The sequence below is a fragment of the Mauremys mutica genome, chromosome 5 (genome assembly GCF_020497125.1).
Source record: "Mauremys mutica isolate MM-2020 ecotype Southern chromosome 5, ASM2049712v1, whole genome shotgun sequence".
Lineage (NCBI taxonomy): Eukaryota > Metazoa > Chordata > Testudines > Geoemydidae > Mauremys > Mauremys mutica.
This window is the reverse complement of record NC_059076.1, coordinates 143,210,052-143,233,060: the sequence shown is the minus strand read 5'-3', so window position 1 is coordinate 143,233,060 and position 23,009 is coordinate 143,210,052. Positions and strand designations below refer to the sequence as shown.

Sequence of the window (23,009 nt, the reverse complement as noted above, 5' to 3'; positions counted from 1 at the left end):
TTGAAGGAGAGGTACCATCAGGAACTTGGTATTTTGAAGGAGGGCAAGCAGCAGGTCCTACAAGAAAGAGATGAGCTAGCCAAAGGCAAGGGGGCTTGGAGTGGCAAATTGAAATGCTGGTGGATGAGTGGCATGGGCTTCTCTCCCAGTAGGGGAGATGGAGGTTGCCAGCCCAGTTGCTCCTTGGGTTTAACCAGCCAGAGATATAGTCATTGGAAAAAACAGACCAATGGGTGATGGAAGAAATAACGACTGTAGAATGTGCCCTGGCATTGGGCAATGGTCTAAGGGTTTGGATGAGTGGGTGTGTTTCAGGGTGACTTGCCCCTCATGGACAAGAGCTCTTGGGGTCAGCCAACCCTTGATTTCTGGGGAGGCACAGCTGAGCAGAAATCAGCTGATTCCCCTAGAAGAGCAGCAGGAAGAAGCCATGCTGCTGGCCCTGCAGTGAGACTGCTCAGGGAGAGCAGAGGCTGCTGGGAGCAAGTAGGCCCAGCAAAGAACTCTGACACCTGGGGAGGGAGACTTCAGGCAGAAGAGGCTAGGAGTGACCAGAGACAGAGATAAATGGCTGGGCTTGAGAACTGCACTTGGAATGTTTATTAATAAACCAAAATCCATAGAGGGCTGCTGTTAAGAGACTTGTAAAAGCCTTTTGTGAGTCACTGAGGAGGGGAAACTGAGGCAGGCCACTTGCAGCATGGCCTCTGACTTCATGGGGGCACTTAGGAGGGTATTAGCAAGACAAGGGGGGAGGTGATGTTTATTGGACCAGCTGCTGCTAGTGAGAGACGAGCTCTGGAGCCACAGGGCCCTGAATCAGAGCTCTGTGTAGCACTTGAACACTCCTCTTTCCCCACAGCAGAAGTTGTTCCAATACAATTGTAAATGTGTGTGACTCACCGCTGCAGCGCCTCCTGCTGGTCATCTCAGGGAATTAGGTCTTTCCAGCCTGGGCGCCCTCTGCAGGCCAGTGTCCCACTTTTCCTGGCCCCCCCGCCCCGTGTCCCTCCCAGTCCCCAGTGCCCCTTTACCCTGGGGCTGCTCCCTAGCAATACCCCCCACCAGTCTCTATGGGTCTCCCCTCGATGGGGATCCCCCAACCCTCTAATCCCCACCTTACCTCAGTCTGGGCTACTGCCAGTCATCACCCAGCCCCGCTCCCTGGGGCAGACTGCAGTGTAAAAGCCACTCATCCTAGGCAAGGGGGTCAGACTTGCTACCTTCCTCTGCCTCCCATACATGTATGGGCCTTGGACCAGGTCCTGGAGCTCCCCTGGCTCTCCCCAGCCCACCTTCACTCCCAGTACCCTTTCTGCAGGCAGTCTGGCCCTACTCTCTCCCAGCCTGGAGAGAGACTCCGCCGCCTCACAGGCTTTTTATAAGGGCCAGCTGGGCCTGCGTGAAGCCAGCCACAGCCGTGGCTGCTTTCCAATCAGCCCCGCCTTTCCCCTGCCACAGCCCTCTCCCAGGGCTGGTTTAAGCCCTTTAGGGCAGGAGCGGGGTAACCACCCCACTACAAAAATCTATTCCCTCACTCACCTTGTCTCTCTTACAGAAATGTGACAGCTAGGCAGGCAGCTTCATCAACCAAATGTGCTCTGACCCCAAACCTACAGCCAGCTGGAGTGACAAGCCTTAATTACAATCAACATCCTTGTATGGAAACTAACTCTGCAGCCGCCCTTTCATTCTTCACGCATTGGATCCCCTAGCGAGGGGGACCATATTTCTCAGGACACCCTGCAGGGCTGGCCTGCGGCCCCCTCGCAATTCCTGCGTGAGGCTGGGGTCGCTGGGACCCCGCCTGCCCCCCACATCCACGTGAGACTGTCGCTGGGACCCTGCCTGACCCCACATCAGTCCTGCCTCTCCCCCCACCAGGGGCTGGCATCGCCACTGGCCCCCCTGCACCACACCCCTTCCCCTCCCCCCCCCGCAAAAGTGGTCATTTGTCTGTTTGCTCTTGTCAATTGGTCATGTCGGCAGGAGCAAATGGGACAAACACCCACTTTTGTGAAAAAAAGTTGGGACAGGGCTTAAAAAAGGGACAGTCCCGGCCAAATCTGGACATGTGGTCACCCTACCCTAGCTGCTGTTCCATGATTTTACCCAGATTTGAAGACAAGCAAACCGGCCTGTAGTTTCATTTTGAAAAGGCCTCAGCACAGTAGCCTCAGCACACGCTCGGAGCAGGAACATCCCTCAAGCTCCGTACATGTATCTGGAGCTGCTTCCCGGGCAAAATCAACTTTTTAAAATGCAAGTTTAATAACATCTACCAGTAACTCCCCTTCCCGCAGCCTAATTCTGAGCCCGGCCTCCCTGCGGGCCACTGGGGGCTTTGCTCAGACATGGGGAGCTAACCCGGGACAGCGAGCAGAGCGTCCCACGGGGCTTTCTCTGCCCTGGCTGTAGGGTCTGCCAATAGCAGCATCTCCCGCTGGGGGTCCCGTCCCACCCCAGTTACACCCTGGGTCACCCCCCATCACCCCCTCCTGGGGCAGGCCCCACCCCTTCACCCTCCGTCATCTCCCCAGGTCACCTCCCCACATCCCCTCCTGGGGCAGGCCCCGCCCCTTCACCCCATCATCCCCCTGGGTCACCTCCCCTCCTGGGGCAGGACCCGCCCCTTCACCCCCCCCCGTCATCTCCCCAGGTCACCCCCCCACATCCCCTCCTGGGGCAGGCCCCGCCCCTTCACCCCATCATCCCCCTGGGTCACCCCCCCTCCTGGGGCAGGCCCCGCCCCTTCACCCCATCATCCCCCTGAGTCACCCCCCCTCCTGGGGCAGGCCCCGCCCCTTCACCCCATCATCCCCCTGAGTCACCCCCCCTCCTGGGGCAGGCCCCGCCCCTTTCCACAGAGCCCCGCCCCGTTATACCCCGGGTCACTCCGCCCCCACGCCCCCGGGCAGGCCCCGCCCCGCCCCGCCCCGCCGGGCACAGGCCCCGCGGCCCCGCCCCGCCCAGGCAGAGCAGCAGGAAGCCGCGGCCGGAGCGTGCGGGGCCCGGGCCGCCCGATGGACCCCGCGGCCAAGGAGGGGCGGCTCTACGTGCAGCAGGGCCACAAGTTCGGGGCCAAGGTCGGGGGCCGGGGGGCTCGGGGCGCCGCGCGGGGGGGGGTCGCTCCGGGAGGGGCCGGGATCTGGGGCCGGGAGGGGGTCCCCCCGGCGTTGGGGGTAGAACCCAGGAGTCCGGGCCTGAACCCTCAGGCTGCCCCCCCCTTCAGCTGCTCCTGCCAGAGCCTGGGGGCCGCGTGCGGGGCGAAGGGGGGGGGCTCCCCGGGCTCCCGTTCCTCGGCGGGGCTGAGCCGGCCTGGGATCCAGCCGGGCCGGGGTCTGTAGGGAGACCTGGGCGGGGAGCTCGAGGGCTCCCCAGGGAGGAAGGAAAAGGATGTGCCTCCCTCCCCCCCCACCTCAGGGTCACCCTTGGTACCTGCTGGGCCCTAGACACCTGCCTGTGTGACCCCCACTCTCCCCCTAGGGCCAGACACCTGCCTCAGCAGCCCCACACCGTCCCGGGGCTGCTGGCCCTTCTGCTCCCCAGAGCGTTCCCCTCTGGCTGGAGAAAGTGTAACAAGTCCTTGTTTAGCGAGCCTGTGGCCCAAGGGGATCCGGTGGATACAGTGTACTTAGATTTTCAGAAAGCCCTTGACGGGCCCTCACCAAAGGCTCTTACACAAAGTAAACCTCTCATGGGTTGGTAACTGGCTAAAAGATAGGAAACAAAGGGTAGGAATAAATGGTCAGTTTTCAGAATGGAGAGAGGTAAATAGTGGTGTCCCCCAGGGGTCTGTACTGGGCCCAGTCCTATTCAACATATTCATAAATGATCTGGAGAAAGGGGTAAACAGTGTGGTAGCAAAATTTGCAGATGATGCAAAATTATTAAAGATAGTTAAGACCCAGGCAGACTGTGAAGAGCTACAAAAGGATCTCTCAAAACTGGGTGACTGGGCAACAAAGTGGCAGATGAAATGTAATGTTGATAAATGCAAAGTAATGCACATTGGAAAACATAATCCCAACTATACATATAAAATGGCGGGGTCTAAATTAGCTGTTACCACTCAAGAAAGATCTTGGAGTTACTGTGGATAGTTCTCTGAAAACATCCACTCAATGTGCAGAGGCATAAAAAAAATGAATAGAAAGCTGGGAGTAATTAAGAAAGGAATAGATAATAGGACAGAAAATATCATGTTGCCTCTATACAAATCCATGGTACTCCCACATCTTGAATACTGTGTGCAGATGTGGTTGCTCCATTTCAAAAAAGATATATTGGAATTGGAAAAGGTTCGAAAAAGGGCAACAAAAATTATTAGAGGTATGGAATGGTTTCTATATGAGGAGAGATTAGTAGGACTGGGACTTTTCAGCTTTGAAAAGAGACGCCTAAGGGGAGATATGATTCAGGTCTATAAAATCATGACTGGTGTAGAGAAAGTAGATAAGGAAGTGTTGTTCACTACTCATAACACAAGAACTAAGGGTCACCAAATTAAAATTAATAGGTATCAGGTTTAAAACAAATAAAAGGAAGCATTTCTTCATACAATGCACAGTCAACCTGTGGAACCCATTGCCAGAAGATGTTGTGAAGGCCAAGACTATAACAGGGTTCAAAAAAGAACTAGATGAGTTCATGGAGGATAGGTCCATCAGTGGTTATTAGCCAGGATGGGCAGGGATGGGGTCCCTAGCCTCTGTTTGCCAGAAGCTGAGAATGGGTGACAGGGGCTGGATCACTTTGATTCCCTGTTCTGTTCATTCCCTCTGGGGCACCTGGCACTGGCCACTGTCGGAAGACAGGATACTGGGCTAGATGGACCTTTGGTCTCATGCAGTAGGGCAGGGGTGGCCAACTTGAGCCTGCGAAGGAGCCAGAATTTAGCAATGTACATTGCCAAAGAGCCACAGTAATACATCAGCAGCTCCCCCGCTCCCAGCGCCTCCTGCCCACAGCAGCCCTGCCCCCTCCTTCCCTTCCCACATCTCCTGATCAGCTGTTTCGTGGGGGTGCAGGAGGCTGGGGTTGGGGGAGGAGTGAGGGCACTGCAGGCTCAAAGGTGGGGGCGAGAAGGGGTGGAGTGGGGGCAGGGCCTGTGGCAGAGCCAGGGGTTGAGCAGTGAGCACCCCTTGGCACACTGGAAAGTTGGCATCTGTAGCTCCAGCCCCGGAGTCGGTGCCTATACAAGGAGGCGCATGTGGCTCCGGAGCCACAGATTGGCCACCCCTGCAGTAGGGCCATTCTTATGTTCTTATATTGTCCGTGCCTATCACCCAGTTACACAGCTTAGCCTGCAGGCCCCAGCTGGACCGTCTATTCAGGTGCTCATGTGTTGAGCATCCTGCGATCGCTCTGTGATGTCTGTCCCCATCCCATCCCCCTACGCAGGGCAGTGCTGTTCCCTCACTGGGCTCTTGAGGTGTTAGGCCAGAGCCCAAGTCGTGTCTGCTCGGGGGGTGGTCACCCTGGGTGTCCTAGTGGCTTGGCTGAGCTGGGGTGGCCCTGGTGGGGTGGGGGTTGCTATGGTGATAGTCTGGCTTTCAGCAGGTTGTACTGGTGCTGTGGCTGTGCTGAGCCTGTGTGAGATCCCAACAGCACTGAGCTTGGCTTGCAGATCTGCAGAGGCCATGCTGGGGACAGGAGGAAAACACCTCCTGCCCTTCCACACTTCCTGGTCTGGATGGCAGAGGCAGCGGCTACCTGTTCTGCCTGGCAGCATCTCCTCTCTGCTGTGTGTTTCCGGTAACACTGCCCTTGCTGCACCCCTCGTCCAGGCTGCCAGCTCAGGTGTGTTGGCGCCTTTTCAGCCATGCGAGGGGCTCTGGGATGCATACTGGATGTGCTGACCTACCAGGCAAGGCAGGGCTGGTTTCGTGTCTCTGGAAATCAGTTGCTCCTGTCCCCGTGTTCCTGATGTTAGCTGGCCACTGCCTTGGGCTGATACTTTTCTGTGCCATTGAACTTCACAGCATGACCCAGGGGTTTCTGCAGCAGCCTTGGTGAGTCTCTCGGCTTGAACAGATGGCAGGTGCCTGTGGCGTTGTGGGAGGTGGGTAGAGTGCAGTCTCACACTGAATATCCAGCATCCTTGTGGGCTGTGACCTCCTGGATGCACCAAGGGAACTCGTATTGGGCCAGTGTGGTTGGCAGCATGAGGCCTGGTGTAGCTCTGTGGGGGAGGGATAGCTCAGTGGTTTGAGCATTGGCCTGCTAAACCCAGGGTTGTGAGTTCAATCCTTGAGGGGGCCACTTAGGGATCTGGGGCAAAAATTGGTCCTGCTAGTGAAGGTAGGCGGCTGGACTCAATGACCTTTCAAGGTCCCTTCCAGTTCTAGGAGATTGGTATATCTCCAATTAAAAAAAAAAAAAAAAAGCTCTGCCCTGCTCATCACATTGTCCTGCACTCTGCCAGTCATGCGAGCTCAGGCCCTGTCCCCACGTCCGCTGTCTCTGTGCCGCCCCATAGGTGGAGTGGCTGGTTTGCCGTGTCCTCTCTCTATATTGCTCCTGGGATTGTGGGCTGTCAGGAATAAAGGCAGCCCTTCCCCTGTCCCGTGCACCACTCAGCAATTAGTGGTGGACTTAACATTTAAAAAAAAAAAAAGGGGTGTGTGTTAACTACACCAGAAGCAGGAAGCCTGTCCAATCACTGGGGCCACTGAGCGATCGAGGTGCTACAGGTTTTAGAGCAGCAGCCATGTTAGTCTGTAGCCGCAAAAAGAACAGGCGTACTTGTGGCACCTTAGAGACCAACACATTTATTTATGCTCAGATAAATTTGTTAGTCTCTAAGGTGCCACAAGTACGCCTGTTCTTTTTCCGAGGTGCTACAGGAGCACTCAACGGAGACAAGGCCATTGTGGAGAAGCTAAATGAATTCTTTGCTTTGATCTTTGCTGCAGAAGATTTTGGGGAGAGCCTCACACCTGAGCCATTCTTGTTTGGTGACAAATCTGAGGAACTGTCCAAGACTGTAGGTTTTGGAAAAAATTGATGAATTAGTAATAAGTCACCAGGACCAGATGGTATTCACCCAAGAACTCAAATGTGAAATTGCAGAACTAACAACTGTGGTGTATAACCTATTGCTTAAATCAGCTTCTGGATGATAGCTAATGTGACACCAATTTTTAAAAAAGGATCCCAGATGTGATCCCGGCAATTAGAGGCTGGTAAGGTTCAGTACCAGGCAAATTGTGAAACTATAGTGAAGAACAGAATTATGGGACACACAGATAATGACATTATGTTGGGGAAGATTCAACATGGCTTTTGTAAAGGGAAATCATGTCTCACCAATCTATTAGAATTCCTTGAGGGAGTCAACAAGCATGTTGATAAGCATGATCCAGTGGATATAGACTCTCATAAAGCCTCTGACAAGGTCCTTCACCAAAGTCTCTTAACCAAAATAAAGAGTCCTGGGATAAGAAGGATGGTCCTCTTATGGATCAGTAACTGGTTAAAAGACAGGAATCAAAGGGCAGGAATAAATGGTCAGTTTTCAGAATGGAGAGAGGTAAATAGTGGTGTCCCTGGGGTCTGTACTGGGATCAGGGCTGTTCAACATATTCATAAATGATCCGGAAAAAGGGGTAAACAGTGAGGTGGCAAAACTACTCAAGACAGTTAAGCCCAAAGTTGACTGGGATGAGTTACAGAGGGATCTCACAAAACTGGGTGACGGCAACACAATGAAATTCAGTGTTGATAAATGCAAAGTAACGTACCTTGGAAAACATCTCAATGATATATAACAAGTGAGGGGGTCTAAATTAGCTATTACTACTTAAGAAAGAGATCTTGGAGGAGTTGTGGATAGTTCTCTGAAAACATCCGCTCAATGTGCAGCAGCAGTCAAAAAAGCGAACAATGTTAGGAACATTAGGAAAGAGAGATTTTCTGTCTTACTAGCTATCATAATGCCTCTATATAAAGCCATGACATGTCCACACCTTAAATATTGCATGTAGTTCTGGTTGCCCCATCTCAAAAAAGATATATTGGGACTGGAAAAAGTAGAGAGAAGGGCCACAAAAATTATTAGGGTTATGGAACAGCTTCCGTATGAGGAGAGATGAAAAAGACTGGGACTGTTCAGCTTGGAAAAGAGATGATTAAGGGGAGGGATATGATAGAGGTCATCAGTTATGTGGAGAACGTGAATAGGGAACATGTGAATCAGGAAATTAATAGGCAGTAGGTTTAAAACATAAGGAAGTACTTCTTCACACAACACATAGTGAACCTGTGGAACTTGTTGGCAGCTGCCAGGGGATGTTGAAGGCCAAAACTGTAACTAGGTTCAAAAAAAGGATTAGAGAAGTTCGTGGAGTATGGGCCATCAGTGGCTATTAGCCCAGATGGTCGGGGATGCAAGCCCATGCTCTGGGTAAGCCTCTTACTGCCAAAAGCTGGGACTGGATGACAGGGGATGGATCGTTTGACAGTTGCCCTGTTTTGTTCACTCCTTCTGAAGCATCTGGCACTGGCCACTGTCAGAGACAAGATATGGGGCTAGGTGGACTTTTAGTCTGACCCAATATTGCTGTTCTTATGTAGTGATCCCCGACTACGAACCCAGAGCCCTCCCCTCTTGCCCTGGGCTGCGTAGGAGCAAGGGTCAGTAGATCCTGTTGGTTTTGTGCCCTGCCCTTGAAGGGCAATAAACTCTGGCTCCATAGGAGCAAAGGAGTGCAGGTTGTAGCAATGGTGGCCCCCCCCTCCCCCCAAGAACGTTCTGCCTATCTGACACCCCCATCTGTTGCAAAGGCTGTTGTGGGGGCTGTTGGCTCAAGCGTCTCAGTTGCTGGGGCAGATCCCATGGGGGGCAGGGCCTGTCCGAGGCAGCAGGAGCCAGCCCCGGGATGCAGGAGTCTGGGACCTGGGACCTGAGGGGCGACAGGAGACCGCAGCCTGTGGTATAACTGGCTCCCCAGCCCAGGACACATCTCTCTGTGCTGAGATCGTGCAGCACCTGCCCCAGCCCCCTTGTCCCTCCCCAGCCTAGTCTGAAGCTGTGACTATGCTTGGTGCTGATGTGGGGGCTCTGGCGGCTTGTGTGGGTTTCATTCTCCCCTGCCCCTCCCCCGGCTCTCACGCTGGGTGCCTGACTTTGGGGAAGTTTGGCAGGAAGCAAGTGAGGACACAGATACTTCCTCTTCCTGTCCCGAGAGTCAGCAGCAGGGATAGGAGGGGGCAGGGAGTGCAGGGGGGAGGGCAGGGAGCGTGGGATGTGTGACACAATGAGCCGGAGAAGCCCTGAGATCCTGCCCCATCTGCAGGCTGGGGGTGGGGGCATGACTGGGGGCTCCTGTGCAGGGAGGGCTGTGGGGCAGGGTTGCCTGGAGTGTGTTCCTCCTTGCCCCAGTGTGGGGTTGGTTGGGGGGCTGGAGCTCCTTCTCCATGGGTCAGTTAGAGGCTAGGAAGGGTCAGAATCAGGGTGGCCCTCTGGAGAGAAGGGAAGTGCTGACCATCCCCAAAGGTCCAGACCCAGGGCCAGTGCAGCTGGTGCCACTCTGCCAACCTCCTGGAGGCTGCTGTGCCCAGGAGACCTGGACCGGGCAGGGAGCGTGTCCAGGGAAGAGCCGGGGTGCATGACACCACGGGGTGAGCTCCCCAGGCCGGGCACACCATGGCACTGCTGGAATTGGGCCTTCTCGCTGAGCAGCCTGGGTCTGTGGGGTGGGCAGGTCTGCAACGGGGGAGCTGGATCCAGCAGGCCAAGTTCCTGCTGAGCCTCCCAGGCCGCACTCAGCTCCTGCGTGCACCAACCAGAGTTCCTGCTGGCTTGGACCTGGCAAATCCAGCGCACGCAGTCCAGGCCCGGGCGTAAGCACTGCTACTTGCCATGCGTGGAGAGAGATTCCCTCTCCGCTCAACTCTGCTAGGACAGTTCCCCCGCGTCCAGCATCCCGCCTGCCCCTCCCCCGTCGCCCCGGTCCAGCGCCCCTCCCCCGTCGCCCCGGTCCAGCGCCCTGCCTGCCCCTCCCCCATCGCCCCGGTCCAGCGCCCTTCCCCCATCCAGTACCCCGGTCCAGCGCCCTTCCCCCATCCAGTACCCCGGTCCAGCGCCCTTCCCCCATCCAGCACCCCGGTCCAGCACCCCACCTGCCCCTCCCCTATCGCTTCAGTCCAGCTCTTGTGCCTTTATCTGATCTCTCTGAAGAAGCCTCCCCAGAGTTGAGGCCTCCAGCACCTGCCCCATGCAGGGCCGTGGCTGGTCACTTTGGGGACCAGCTGGTGGGGCTGGGGAAATGCTGCTGCCTGCAGTTCCTGGCAGCCAGGAGGAGTGTGTGTCAGCCCCTGGCTCCCTGTCCCTGCCAGCCCAGAGGGCCTTGGGATTGAATCCTGCTGTGCTCCACATGGACCTCAGGTTCTGCTTCAGGCTGGAATCTCCTCATGACTTGAGTGTGAGCTGCTCTCCCAGCCAGACCTGCACCAAGAGTGAGGGAATCCTTACCCCATACAGTCGGGTTACAGACCTTTGGGTCTGGGTGTGGGGGGCAGAGGCCATTGTGCTGACCCTGCTGTGCTGCCTTTGCAGAGATGGAAGAAGAACTGGTTTGTGCTGTACCCAGCCAGCCAACACGGGGTTGCCCGCCTGGAGTTCTTTGACTGCAAGGACCCAGGGGCTCCAGCTGAGAAACTCAGCACCAAGCGGCTGGACAAGAAGATCATCCGCCTGGCAGACTGTGTCAGCGTGGCGTCCGTGCCGGAGAGTGGCCCCAAGGACAGCACAGCTGTTTTCCGCCTGGAGACCAGTGATAGAAGCTACCTGTTTGCTGCAGAGAAGGAGCAGAGCGTGGAGTGGGTGGAGAAGCTGTGTGAGATCGCCTTTTCGGTGAGTGCTGCCAGGCGAGGGGGGCTGGGACATTCCCCTCTGCTCCCATCCGTGTGTGTGGGGGTGGTGGTCCTGCTGCTCAAACCTCTCTTTTCTGGGAGCACACCCGTTGTCCACCCATCAGGGCTATATGCCATGATGGGGACCCTCCCAGCCCACGCTCCCCATCCCAGGAGAGGGGACCCTCAACATCTGCTGCCCCACGTCCGTGAGGACCAGGCCCGTGCTGCCTCTGGCCACAGCCATGTAAGCCTGGTGGCACGGGTGTCGGATGCCATCCTGTTGTGGGTGGTGTCCAAGGAGCGCCTGCTGGGGGAGACCCAGGGCCTTCTGAGGGGTTTCCTCTCTGATCTCCCCACCCCCAGTGGCTGGTAGTGGCAGAGACCTTGCTGTGCTGGGGAGGGAGCCAGGAGTGTTTTGGGGTGTGGGTCACTGGGGAGCCCCGTGTACCAAGGAACATCGTGCTGGGATAGACAATCCTCCCTGCGTTAGGGATGCGCAAGCGAGATGCCCGTTCCATGGAAGTTTGGGCCAAGCTGCCCATCTGGATGCCCCCCTCTGTACCCTGTGCCGTGCAGCCGCCTGGTGCTCCCCCAGGCTCCATCTTCTGCTCCCCCTTCAATCTCTTCAGCCCACGGCTGCAGCCAGAAATAGTCTCTAGTGCCAAGCCAAGGCTGCAGCGTGGCATTTAGAGCAGCCTCCCCACTGCACCCTGCCTCGTCCTTGAAGAAATGGAAGCCGAGGCCCCGGGCTGAAGTGACTCCCATAGTCCTGACCCCTCCCTGTAGGCCAGCAAAACAAACATTTCCACTGCCTGCCTGGACAGCCATAACTGTGCCCTGAACACTGGCAGCTGCTCCTCTGTCCCCTGGGTGGGCTCTCAGGGTGCGTCCTCAGATGTCAGGCCTTGTGCTGTCACTTCTCCTGGGGTGAAATTCGGCAGGTCTCCTACTCTTATGCACACTACTGCAGCGCAAGGCCTGGTCTACTAATTCTGCTTACCCAGTAGGTCGGCTGGGGGGGCACCTGTGGCTCTCCCTTCGGGGATCTGTGACCAGCAGTGAATACCGAGACCAGACAGCCTGCTTAGGAAGAGAACATTAGAGAACAAGGGGGGTTTAAAACAACAATCTGCGTGTGTGCATCTTATCTAAATCCTGCCCATCTTGTGATGCTGAGCTAGACAGGCCTAGGGTCTCCAGACAGCCCATGGGGTCCCCGTCTCCCTCTCGTTCCCCCCAGCACCCATCCCCCCCTCCCTGCCAGAGAGGGAGACACCCTTTTTAAACCCTGCTGCAGCCTTTGTGTGTTTGTCTGGGTTCCCAGCTTTGGCCCTTCTGGACAAAACCAGCTTCGAGGTTGGGCAGGATGGAGGAAAAACCTTCAAAGCTAATGGGTCGGGTATTGTCCCTTAACAGCCATCAAGTGAGAGGTAGTTTATCCTGAGCCGTTCTTCTTCCTCACTGCCAGCTGTGCTTACAGTGCCCCATTTAACTACAGTCATGTTCCAGTAGCCTGCTTACCACATTATCGCAGAGCAGTGCTACTTTGCCCTGGTACTCTGTTCACACAGGGATTTGCGGTCACTTCTGGGTTGGGGGGCTGCATCCTGGGAAGCAGCGACTCTGAAAAGGGTTTAGGGGGTCAGTGTGAACAAGCACAGAACATGAGTTCCCAGTGCGCTGCTGTGGCCAACCAGCTGATGGGATCTGTGGATGTGAAAGAGGGGAGCAGGGAGACGGCACTGGAGAGGCCAGTGCAGGAACACGGTGTCAGTTCTGGCATCCACGTATTAAAAAGAAGCTTGAAAAATTGGAGCGGTTACAGAGAAGAGCCACAAAAATTATTTGAGGGCTCGATGAAATGCCTCTCCATGAGAGATTTAAGCTAAACAGGTTAAGCTCGTCAAGTCTCTCACTGCAAGGCATGTTTTGACATCCAGACTGGAGGCCTTTCTGGAGGATGATTTGGCCAAGCACAAGTGACTGGGCTCAGCAGAAGGCTGGCTAACTGGGTGACATGTAATGGCCAGTGATGCACAGGAGGTCAGACGTGATGATCTAATGGGCCCATCTGGCATTTATCCCCATGAATCAAGCCCTAGGACTGATATTGATCCGCAGACACTACAGCAGCCAGGCCCCCAGGAATATCGTACACTTGGCGGTCCAATCCCATGTCCTGCGACCTAGAGCAATAGTGTTCAGCACACACACATGGAGCCTGGCTTGTGCAGTTGGTCACCTGTGCATTACTGTTAACACTGGAACAAACCGTCCCCCTTAGTGCAGTCCCTGTGCCTGTCACCATGGTGCGCAGGGTTTCTCCAGAGCAGGGACCTCTGTGCTTGTGGGGTGACACCCACAGCCTTGCCCTGTGCAAACCCCTGACAAGAGACCCTGCTGCAAAATGGGGCTCTCCCACTGCCACTAGCGTGTAAGCTGCACTTTCAGTTCTCCATATGTTGAATTAGAAACGCTCGCTTCCCCTCTGAACGGCAGGGACTGTTTACAGTGGTGCTGGGAATGTCTCTCTGCGTGGGCAGGAACCGGGCACTGTCAGGTGTTTGTGAGCCCGCCTGGGGTTTCCATTTTGCGTTTGTGTTGGGGTCCCTCGTGCTGAGCCACGGGGAGCGAGCTCAGCTTGCCCTGAATAGAGTCCCTCAGGAAACCACCCGAACACGTTGCTCCCGAGCCTGCACTTGCATTTGGCCTTGGGGAAGAGAAGCCATTGCCCAGGGTTGTGCTGGGCTCTGCTGGAGAGTGGTGACAGGCACTAGTACAGTGGACACCATCTCCTCCAGCTGGTTCACTCAGGCGGCTCGGCACCCCCTTGGGGCGGCTATGTCAGAAGCCGAAGAGAGATGCAGTCATGTTGGATCTCACCTGTATCCAAAGCCAGGAGGTCACGTTTTAGTGCCACCAGGGCAGTGTTGCTGCTGTACCCGATGGAAGCCCGGCCGGTGCTGGCAGAGGGCCTCGCTGAAGCCAGGCTGTCAGCACTGTGGGATGCGGTGGGACATGGCTGGGGAAAGATTATTTGTTACTCGTTTGGCTCATGATCTGGGTCTCACATGATACCCAAACCGCCTCCACGTCCTGCTGCATGGCCGGGTCTCTGCAAGTGCTCTGCGGGGAGTAGCCTCTTCCATCCCACTCTGCTTCCGATCAGCCTCGGCCCAGATTCCTCCTCTTTGCTGCTGACTTGTGTGGGATGGGAGGCTGGGTGTATGGAAAAGCTCTAGTCCCTCAGGGCCAGGCTTTGAGGTAAACCAGGGGTGCTGAGTGTGTGGAGGGACTGGGGTAGTGAGGCCGGCTGTGAGGTGAACCGTGTGCGGGAGCGGGGCTGGCTGCAAGGCAGTCTGTGGGGGGCAGAGTGGAGCAGCTGTGAAGCGGTCTGTGGGGGGCGGGGGGCTGGCTGTGAGGCAGCCGATGGGGGGCAGAGTGGAGCAGCTGTGAAGCGGTCTGTGGGGGGCGGGGGGCTGGCTGTGAGGCAGTCTGGGGGGTGGCGAGGTGGAGCCGGCCATGAGGCAACCCATGGGGTGGGGAATGGGGCCGGCTGTCAGGCGGACCGTGTGGGGGCAGGGGAGCTGGCTGAGGTGACCCATGGTGGGGGTAGGGGGGCTGGCTGTGAGGTTGCCTGTAGGGGACGGGGGGACCGGCCATCAGGTGGCCTGTGAGGCGAGGAGGGTGAGGCGGCCCATGGGGGGGCGGGGGGCCGGCTGTGAGGTGGCCTGTAGGGGGCAAGGGGGGACCTGTGAGGTGAGCTGCGGGGTGGGGAGGGGGGGACTGGTTGTGAGGCAGCCCGGGGGGAGGGAGGGGAGACCGGCAGGGGGCTGGCTGTGAGGTGAACCATGGGGAGGTGGGGGGGGACTGGTTGTGAGGTGTCCCAGGGGGTGCGGGGGGTTGGCTGTGAGGCGGCCCGTGGGGTACGGATGTGGGGCTGGCTGTGAGGAGGTGAGGGGGGGCTGGCTGTGAGATGGGGCAGGGAGGGCTGGGGAGGGCCGGTCATAAGGTGGCTCTTGGGGGGTGGGGCTCGGGGAGGGCTGTGAGGCAGCCCGTGGGAGGGAAGGGAGGACCTGTGAGGTGATCCGTGGGGTGGGGAGCAGGGGGACTGGTTGTGAGGCGGCCCGTGGGCTACAGATGGGGGGCTGGCTGTGAGGCAGCCTGTCGGGGGTAGGGGGGCTGGCTGTGAGGTCGCCCGTAGGGGGCAGAGGGGGCCGTCCATCCGGCGGCCCATGAGAAGAGGAGGGTGGGCTGGCTGTGAGGCAGCCCATGGGGGGCAGAGTGGGCCGGCTGTGAGGTGGCCCATGGGGGGGGGCAGGGGGACCAGCTGCAAGGCAGCCTGTGGTGGGCAGAGGGGGTGGCTGTGAGGTGGCCCATGGGGGCTAGGGGGGCTAACTGAGAGTATGGTTCTGGGTGCTGATGCCTCTCTTGCTTTGCAGGGGAACTCTACCAATGGAGCCCGGCCTGGGTGCAGCAAGGAGTCTGACGCGGGGGCGCCGGCCCTAGAGATGGCAGTGAACTCGATTTACTATTCACGGGAAGAAGGTAGGGCCTGTCCCGCCCTTGGCTCCTCTCCGATGGCGCTGGCAGCTCCCCTGGCCGTCCTGGGTTTGTTTCCAGCATGGTCCTCCTGGGGGAACTTGCAGCCCTCGCTGCCTGGCATGAAGCTGCCCTGGCCTCTGGGATAGTCTCGTCCTTCAGGCAGGTGCCGTGACCTGTCCCACTGGGCTGTGTCTGGAGCTGGGATGCCTCCCTCCTCCCTGCAGTGCATCACCCTGACCTGCACTCCTCGTAGCAGGGCCCGTGTCGCTGGCCTGCCCCCATCTCTGTCCTGGGGGCTGGGTGTCGCTCCCTCCCCCCACCGCTCTGTCCTGGGGGCCGGGTGTCACCCGCCTCCCCCCTTGGGGGCGGTGCATATTCTGGTTTCTCCACTCTCCCCTTGGTGCAGAGGAAAGTGGGGCAGGGCTTGGATTTCTTGTCTTCACTCCGTGCTGTCCGTGGTCCTGGCGGTGTCCCTGGTTTCCCTGTCCTGTCCTTGGGGGTGGCTGGGGGTGCTGGCTTTTCTGCCCTGCCCTGTCCCTGTGAGTGACTGGCTTTCTCGGCAGTGAACGCTTTCTGGGTGACGGTGCAGAGGACGGAGGCGGCGGAGCGGTGTGCGCTGCATGGGGCCTACATGCTCAAAGCCGAGCAGGACAGCTTGATCCTCAAGGAGCCCCGGACACAAGAAACTCTCTACACCTGGCCTTACAGGCTGCTCAGGAGATACGGCCGAGACAAGGTGGGTGGGGCAGGGTCCGGGGTGAGCACCTGGGCTCCAGCTGCCTTAATACCATCCCCTTAGCAGAAAGGTGTGCTGCTCCCCAGCCCACAAGCTCTCTGGCACTAAAGGGTTGGCATGCTGAAGTGCCGAGGCCTGACCTGGTGCGGCACTCCATGTGCAGCCTGGTTAACATTTGCTGAGGGTTGGCCATGCTGGGGGGGTTCCTGCCTCCAGGGGCCCATGCTGTGACTGTCATAGAATCATAGAATCTCAGGGTTGGAAGGGACCTCAGGAGGTCATCTAGTCCAACCCCCTGCTCAAAGCAGGACCAAACCCAACTAAATCATCCCAGCCAGGGCTTTGTCAAGCCTGACCTTAAAAACCTCTAAGGAAGGAGATTCCACTACCTCCCTAGGTAACCCATTCCAGTTCTTCACCACCCTACTAGTGAAAATGTTTTTCCTAATATCCAACCTAAACCTCCCCCTCTGCAACTTGAGACCATTACTCCTTGTTCTGTCATCTTCTACCACTGAGAACAGTCTAGATCCATCCTCTTTGGAACCCCCTTTCAGGTAGTTGAAAGCAGCTATCAAATCCCCCCTCATTCTTCTCTTCTGCAGACTAAACAATCCCAGTTCCCTCAGCCTCTCCTCATAAGTCATGTGCTCCAGCCCCCTAATCATTTTTGTTGCCCTCCGCTGGACTCTCTCCAATTTATCCACATCCTTCTTGTAGTGTGGGGCCCAAAACTGGACACAGTACTCCAAATGAGGCCTCACCAGTGCTGAGTAGAGGGGGATGATCACATCCCTTGATCTGCTGGAAATGCCTCTACTTATACAACCCAAAATGCCATTAGCCTTCTTGGCAACAAGGGCACACTGTTGACTCATATTCAGCTTTTCGTCCACCGTAACCCCTAGGTCCTTTTCTGCAGAACTACTACCCAGCCATTCGGTCCCTGCCCTGTCCCTGCCCCTCACTCTTCTCCCACCTGGCCGTGGCGACTGTGGAGTTTCTGGGTCCATCGTGCTGCTGTCCCCATGCTTCACGCAGCTCCTGGCTCTGTGTCCTCGGCCCTGCTCGCCCAGAGCGGGTGGGGAGGAAGTGGTTGCCTGAGAGAAGCTGCTTATAGAACTTGTGATGTAGCCTGTAGCTGAAGTGTGCTGCTGCTGTTTCCACCAGATCAACCAGAAGCGAACTGGAGACTGAGTGTGTCTGCTGAGTGGAGACACTGTGCGGAAGCATCTGAGCAGCTTCTCCTCCAAGCCTGAGAGACGCTGGGCATGAGCCAGAGGGCCAGGCTGGGGGACAGAAATGGCATAGCATGAGTGTGGGCAGGGGGAAATAGGCTGATTCCAAGCTGCAAAACCTCATTCAGCAGATGCCCCCTGTCCTGCCTCTGCCCAGGCCCCCCTGCAGGGGATCAGCTCTTGGTGTGGTACTGAAATGGTGCCGCTCCCATGGCATGCTGGCTTGCTAGGGGATGCACCGAGCTGGCCCAGACCGTAATGGTGCTGCAGAGAGAGAGCGGGGGTGGGGGGTCTGTGATAGGTTCCCCACAGGGTGGCACCTGGAACTGGGATACCACTGAGCCCCTCGACCCACCAGCCTGGGCTCCCTTTACACTGTACTGCTGTGACCAGCCTGCTAAGCCTTCTCCCAGGCTTCAGCACACATACAGATGGAGCCCACTCAGCTGCAGTACATAGAGACGCTGTAATCAGCTCTGCCTGGGGAGGCTTCAGCTAAGGAACTGCCCAGCTGCTCAAGTGCACTCCCTCCTCTGGAGTGTAAACCCAAAATGACACCGTCTTGCGCTGCATAGAGATCTGTACAGCCCAAGCTCATGAAATCCGCCCCTTTCCTCAATGTGGAGAAGGATATGCAACAGGCTTCTGCCAAGGTTATGACTCCCACACACTGATTTTAGAAGACAAAGGAAAAATAAGGTTATTAACTCCAAAAGGGAGATGTTAAGTGATTATAAGGGATAGCAAACAGATCAAAGCAGATTACTGAGCAAATAAACAAAACGCACAAACTAAGCTTAATATACTAAAGAGATTGCATATGAGTAGCAAATTCTCACCCTAAAGGATGATTCAAGCAGGCTACAGAGATTCTTAAGGAGCCAGTGGCACTCGCTTACAGATTAAAAATCCCAGGTATTCCTTTCACAGGCTAAAAATCCCTCTACCCTGGGTCCACACTCCCCCCCTCCCCCCAGTTCAGTCTTTGTTCCTCAGGTGTTTCTAAGAGTCTCTTTGAGGCGGGGGTCAGTGAAGAATCGTGATGATGTCACTCCCCTGCCTTTAAATAGCTTTTGCATATGGTGGGAATCCTTTGTCTCAAAGCTTGATTCCCACACCAGTCCGTGGAAATACACTGGTATTCCAAGATGGAGTCCAGCACCAGGTGACCTGGTTACATGTCCCTGTAGTGCCACAGCAGCCATTGCTCATAGGCCATTTGTAGCGACCTCAGGAAGACACAACTCTCTCTCTCTCTCTTTCCCCTCTCCCCGGAAATAAACTCCTTCTAAGGCCTGTTGTTCTCCCAAATTGTTCATTAACTTGAATGGGCCTTTCCCAACCAGCCATCTAGATCGACAGTCTTGCCTAGTGGGTGTTCCTCATGTGTAAACGCATTTGTAATAGATGCATAGACAATATTCCTAACTTTAGATACAAAAATGATACATCCATAGAAATAGGATAATCATATTCAGTAAATCATAACATTTTAAATATCTCACATGACCTATCTTGCATAAAATACATCAGAATTATGCTATAATCATATCATAATATCACTATGAAGAATATGGAGTGCAGTGTCACAAGGTCCACTCAAAGCAGCAAAGAATCCTGTGGCACCTTATAGACTAACAGACGTTTTGCAGCATGAGCTTTCGTGGGTGAATACCCACTTCGTCGGATCCACTCAGGAGACCTCATGGCTAAGGCCCTGTGTGAACCACGATTTCACAGACTGCAGGGAAGTTGTGAGATTAGCCAGTTCAGGAATTTTGCCAACAGCAGGGAGACGGAGCAGGGATTCCCACTTCTGCCTCTGCACTGTTGGAAAATTCATGGTATTGAGCTAATTTAGCTGCCTGTGGGGTTTGCTTCCTCACTGGCTGTTAGACAGGGGACAGGGTTGACAATGCAGAGCAGTTACGAGCCCCGGCCTGCCCCATAGAGCCCTCTGGCAGATGCAGGGAAGACTGCAGTGCTTGCTGGCAAGGGTGGATCTGCTGCTTGGAGTACAAGCAGGTATGAGGGGGCCCTGCCCCAGTGAGAGGATCGGGGCGGGAGGCATAGATCCCATTCTCACTCCAATCCCCTGCTGGGGCAGGGCTCTGTGGTCTCAGATCCTCACCAGTTGGCACTGCGGTGTCTCCCCTGCGTGTGCTGGGGGCTGCTGCGGGTTGAGCTGGCTAATTGTTGTACGTTGTCAGCACTTTGGACAGACAGGAAGTAGCAGCAGCCTGGGCCAGAGCTCAGTGTGGAGCCAACCAGACCCTGCCCCCGGCTAGGCTGGGCAGCTGGCTCCATGCAGACAAACAGACAGACAGAGACAGTGTCTGTCTGTCTGTCTCTCTCTCTCTCTCTCTCTCCCCTCCCCCCGGCCCACCCCCCCTCCTACCTCAGGGTAGGACCAGCCTGCCATCTCACCCCTTTCTGGGATGGGATCAGCTCACTAACCCCCCCACGAGCAACCATGGCCTCAGCAGGGAGATGGAAACTGGGATACATTCTTCTCCCTCCTTGCTACTGGAAGAATTGCATGCATCTCCCATGAAATTCAAACCCCTGGGATGCTACCATAAATTTAGAGGGTGGGGAGGAAGAGAGAAAGCGATTTACATAGGGCCTGGTTCATGGTGCCTGCATGCTGTGGTCTCTTAGGGGCACCAGGGAAGGGGTGAGTTGGAAGATTGGTTTGAGGCAGGGGTGGCTTGGCAGCTGGGGGTGGAGAGTGGAACTGGTGTGTAGGGGGAAGCCAGGAATTGTACCCACAGGCCGTTGTGAGGGGAGAAGATGCCAGGAGTCTTGCTGCAGTTGTTCCTGCACCCAGGTCTCCTAAACTGATATCCGCTCCAGCTCCATCTGATTCTTATCTGTGGCTGCATCCCATCAGCAACAGACTCAACTCCAGGGCCCGATGAATCCCCTCCAGGGCTGCCCCCTCTCTGTGCCCAGATCCTGCTCCCCAACACCTGTGGTGCTGCTACTCACAGGAATCAAGCACAGAGCATGCTCCGTGCTGCAGCTCCGGCCCTGCTGACTTGCTCAGGCTGCCAGCCCTATAGGCAGGGGCCTTGCTCTCTTCTCTGTGTGATGGCTGAGCCCCAGCGAGAGCAAATGCCAGTTCACCTGCCCCTAGAGCCTGGGCTGAGGTTCAGGAATGAGGTGTGAGTCCAGGGGGAGGATGCCGGAGCTGAGAGATCTGCCCTGCTCTGTCCCTTGGCTCAAGTGCCTGCAGCCATGGGCTCAGGGCTGCTGGGAGGCTCTTAGGGGCTGGTTGGGACACTGACCCTCTACCTCTCCCCGGCAGGTGATGTTCTCCTTCGAAGCTGGCAGGCGCTGCGAGTCTGGGCCTGGGAACTTCACATTTGAGACCAAGCAGGGGAACGAGATCTTCCGGCTAGTGGAGGCCTCCATTCGGGAGCAGAAAGCCCAGGTAGAGGAGAACAGACAGAGCTGCGACTCCCTGGACTTGGACTGCCCCAGCGTGGTGCTGATCCGCAACGCCCTGGCTGACTCGCTGAGCCTGGAGCTGCCTGCCGAGGGGGATGGCCCAACGGTGCCCAAAGCTGGGCTGGCAGCAAAGCTCAGTGCTGCTCCGGAGGAGAGGGACACCATCGCCCTGCTGAAGGCTCGCACTCTCCCCGAGCCCCCGGTGCCACCCAAGCCTGCTCACCCCAGCACGCCCCCACGCTCCCCACTGCCCAAGGTACCCAGGGCCGTGCTCCCTTCTGAGGACACAGCCAGCTTGTACTCAGAGCCCATGGACGCAGTGAAGGGCGTCCGAGCCAGGCTGGACCCGCTCTACTCAGACCCCATCGACAGCAAGCCTGGAGGTGGGGCCATGGGTCATGGCCCTGCCCAGGAGGAGGCGAAGCTCAGGAAACCTGGCTCTCTGTACTCAGGCCTGTACGACCGGGTCCAGCCAGCGGGGAACAGCCAAGCCGAGAGGCGGCTGAGATGCAGGGAGCACATCTATGATGAGCCCGAGGGGCGGGCCCCACACCCAGTGCCTGCCAACACCTCTATCTACGATGAGGCACGGCCAACAGGCGAGGCCTGGCGCACGCAGGGCATCGAAGACGAGGGCGGGTATGAGTATCCCTACAATCCCAGAACTGACGACTACTCCGTGCCTGCCTTCCAGCACAAAGCCGGGCCCAAAGGTCCCAAGCCCATCCCTGCCCCCAAGCCCCAATCCGTGTTCATTCCCAAAGGCGCTGAGAGGAACCCAGAGCCCAGCAAATGGCGTGTGAACCTGGCTCCCGACAAACCAGGTGTCAGATCTGGCTCCAACAACAACAACAACAACGAGGTGCTGTACAGCCAGGTGCTGAAGCCCCTGCGGGTGCCAGGGCAGGAGCTGTCTGTGGATGAGAATGTTCTAATGCCCATCTACGAAGACCTGGGAGAGATATAACCTCCTGTGCTGCAGCCCCTACTGTGCATCTTTCTCTGGGAGGGGCCATGGGGCCCAGAATCCAGCAGGAGCCATGCAGGGTGCTGTCCTCTCTGGGTCCCTGCAGGATGGGCCAGGGGACTGTGCTGGGCTGCCTGTCACCCTCTGCCCTGTGAGCTAGCTGGTGACTGCTCCTCCTCCTGTGCCAAGCAGGAGGTTGGGTGATTCCCAGGAGACTTTCCCTGGAGGATGCTATGGTTGGTGATGGGGAGAGACGTTTGACTGTGGTACCTATGTGCCGGGATTGGCTCCTTTTACCACATAACACTTTGACAGGGGAAGATGGGGCTGTCATCTCTAGGGCACCCATCACCATGATATCTGGCCATGATGACTCTGGGATCATGCGATTCCTGGGCACGTGGCTCCACTGGGGCCTTTTGCTGCTGAAATGCTCCTCCGCTTCCTTCGGACTGTCTCAGTGGCCCACAGCGATAGCAGGCTGTGCACCCCGGCACCCATCCCAAAATATTTTTCTAAAAATTTTATTTTGATATTAAAATCTTAAATTTTAAAACTGAAGAATCTGTATGTGTGGCATGTTTGAGGCGGGGTGCTGTGTCACATGCCTGTTCTTGGAGGGGGAAGAGATGCCGTGTCAGGCTCCCAAGGGTGCTGTACCCCTAGGCGAAGGAAAGAGGCCAGATTTCCGCTGGGACATTGTGAGTGGCACATACATGCTCATTTGCATGTGCAAGTCCATGCGGTCTTATCATAGAATCATAGACTTTAAGGTCAGAAGAGACCATTACGATCATCTAGTCTGACCTCCTGCACAATGCAGGCCACAGAATCTCACCCACCCGCTCCCATATCAAACCCCTAACCTGTGTCTGAGCCACTGAAGTCCTCAAATCATGGTTTAAAGACTTCAAGGTGCAGAGAACCTTCCAGCAAGTGACCTGTGTCCCACGCTGTGGAGGAAGGCGAAAACCCCCCAGGGCTTCTGCCAATCTGCCCTGGAGGAAAATTCCTTCCCGACCCCAAATATGGTGATCAGCTAAACCCTGAGCATGTGGGCAAGACTCACCAGCCAGCACCCAGGAAAGAATTATCTGTAGTAACTCAGATCCCACCCCATCTAACATCCCATCATTGACCATTGGGCATATTCACCACTAGTAGTCAAAGACAAATTAATTGCCAGAATTAGACTATCCCATTATACCAT

At 56.5% G+C, this 23,009-nt stretch overlaps 1 protein-coding gene across 1 annotated transcript; it reads left to right on the top strand.

Moving 5' to 3' along the window:
* The first annotated feature begins 2,948 nt into the window (after positions 1-2,948).
* Positions 2,949-22,360, top strand: DOK1 (docking protein 1). The gene is made up of 5 exons (XM_045019442.1): positions 2,949-3,086; positions 10,562-10,858; positions 15,303-15,408; positions 15,969-16,141; positions 20,690-22,360. The coding sequence occupies exons 1-5, from the start codon at positions 3,024-3,026 to the stop codon at positions 21,797-21,799; spliced, it is 1,749 nt and encodes a 582-aa protein (XP_044875377.1). The 5' UTR covers positions 2,949-3,023; the 3' UTR covers positions 21,800-22,360.
* The last annotated feature ends 649 nt before the right edge of the window (positions 22,361-23,009 follow it).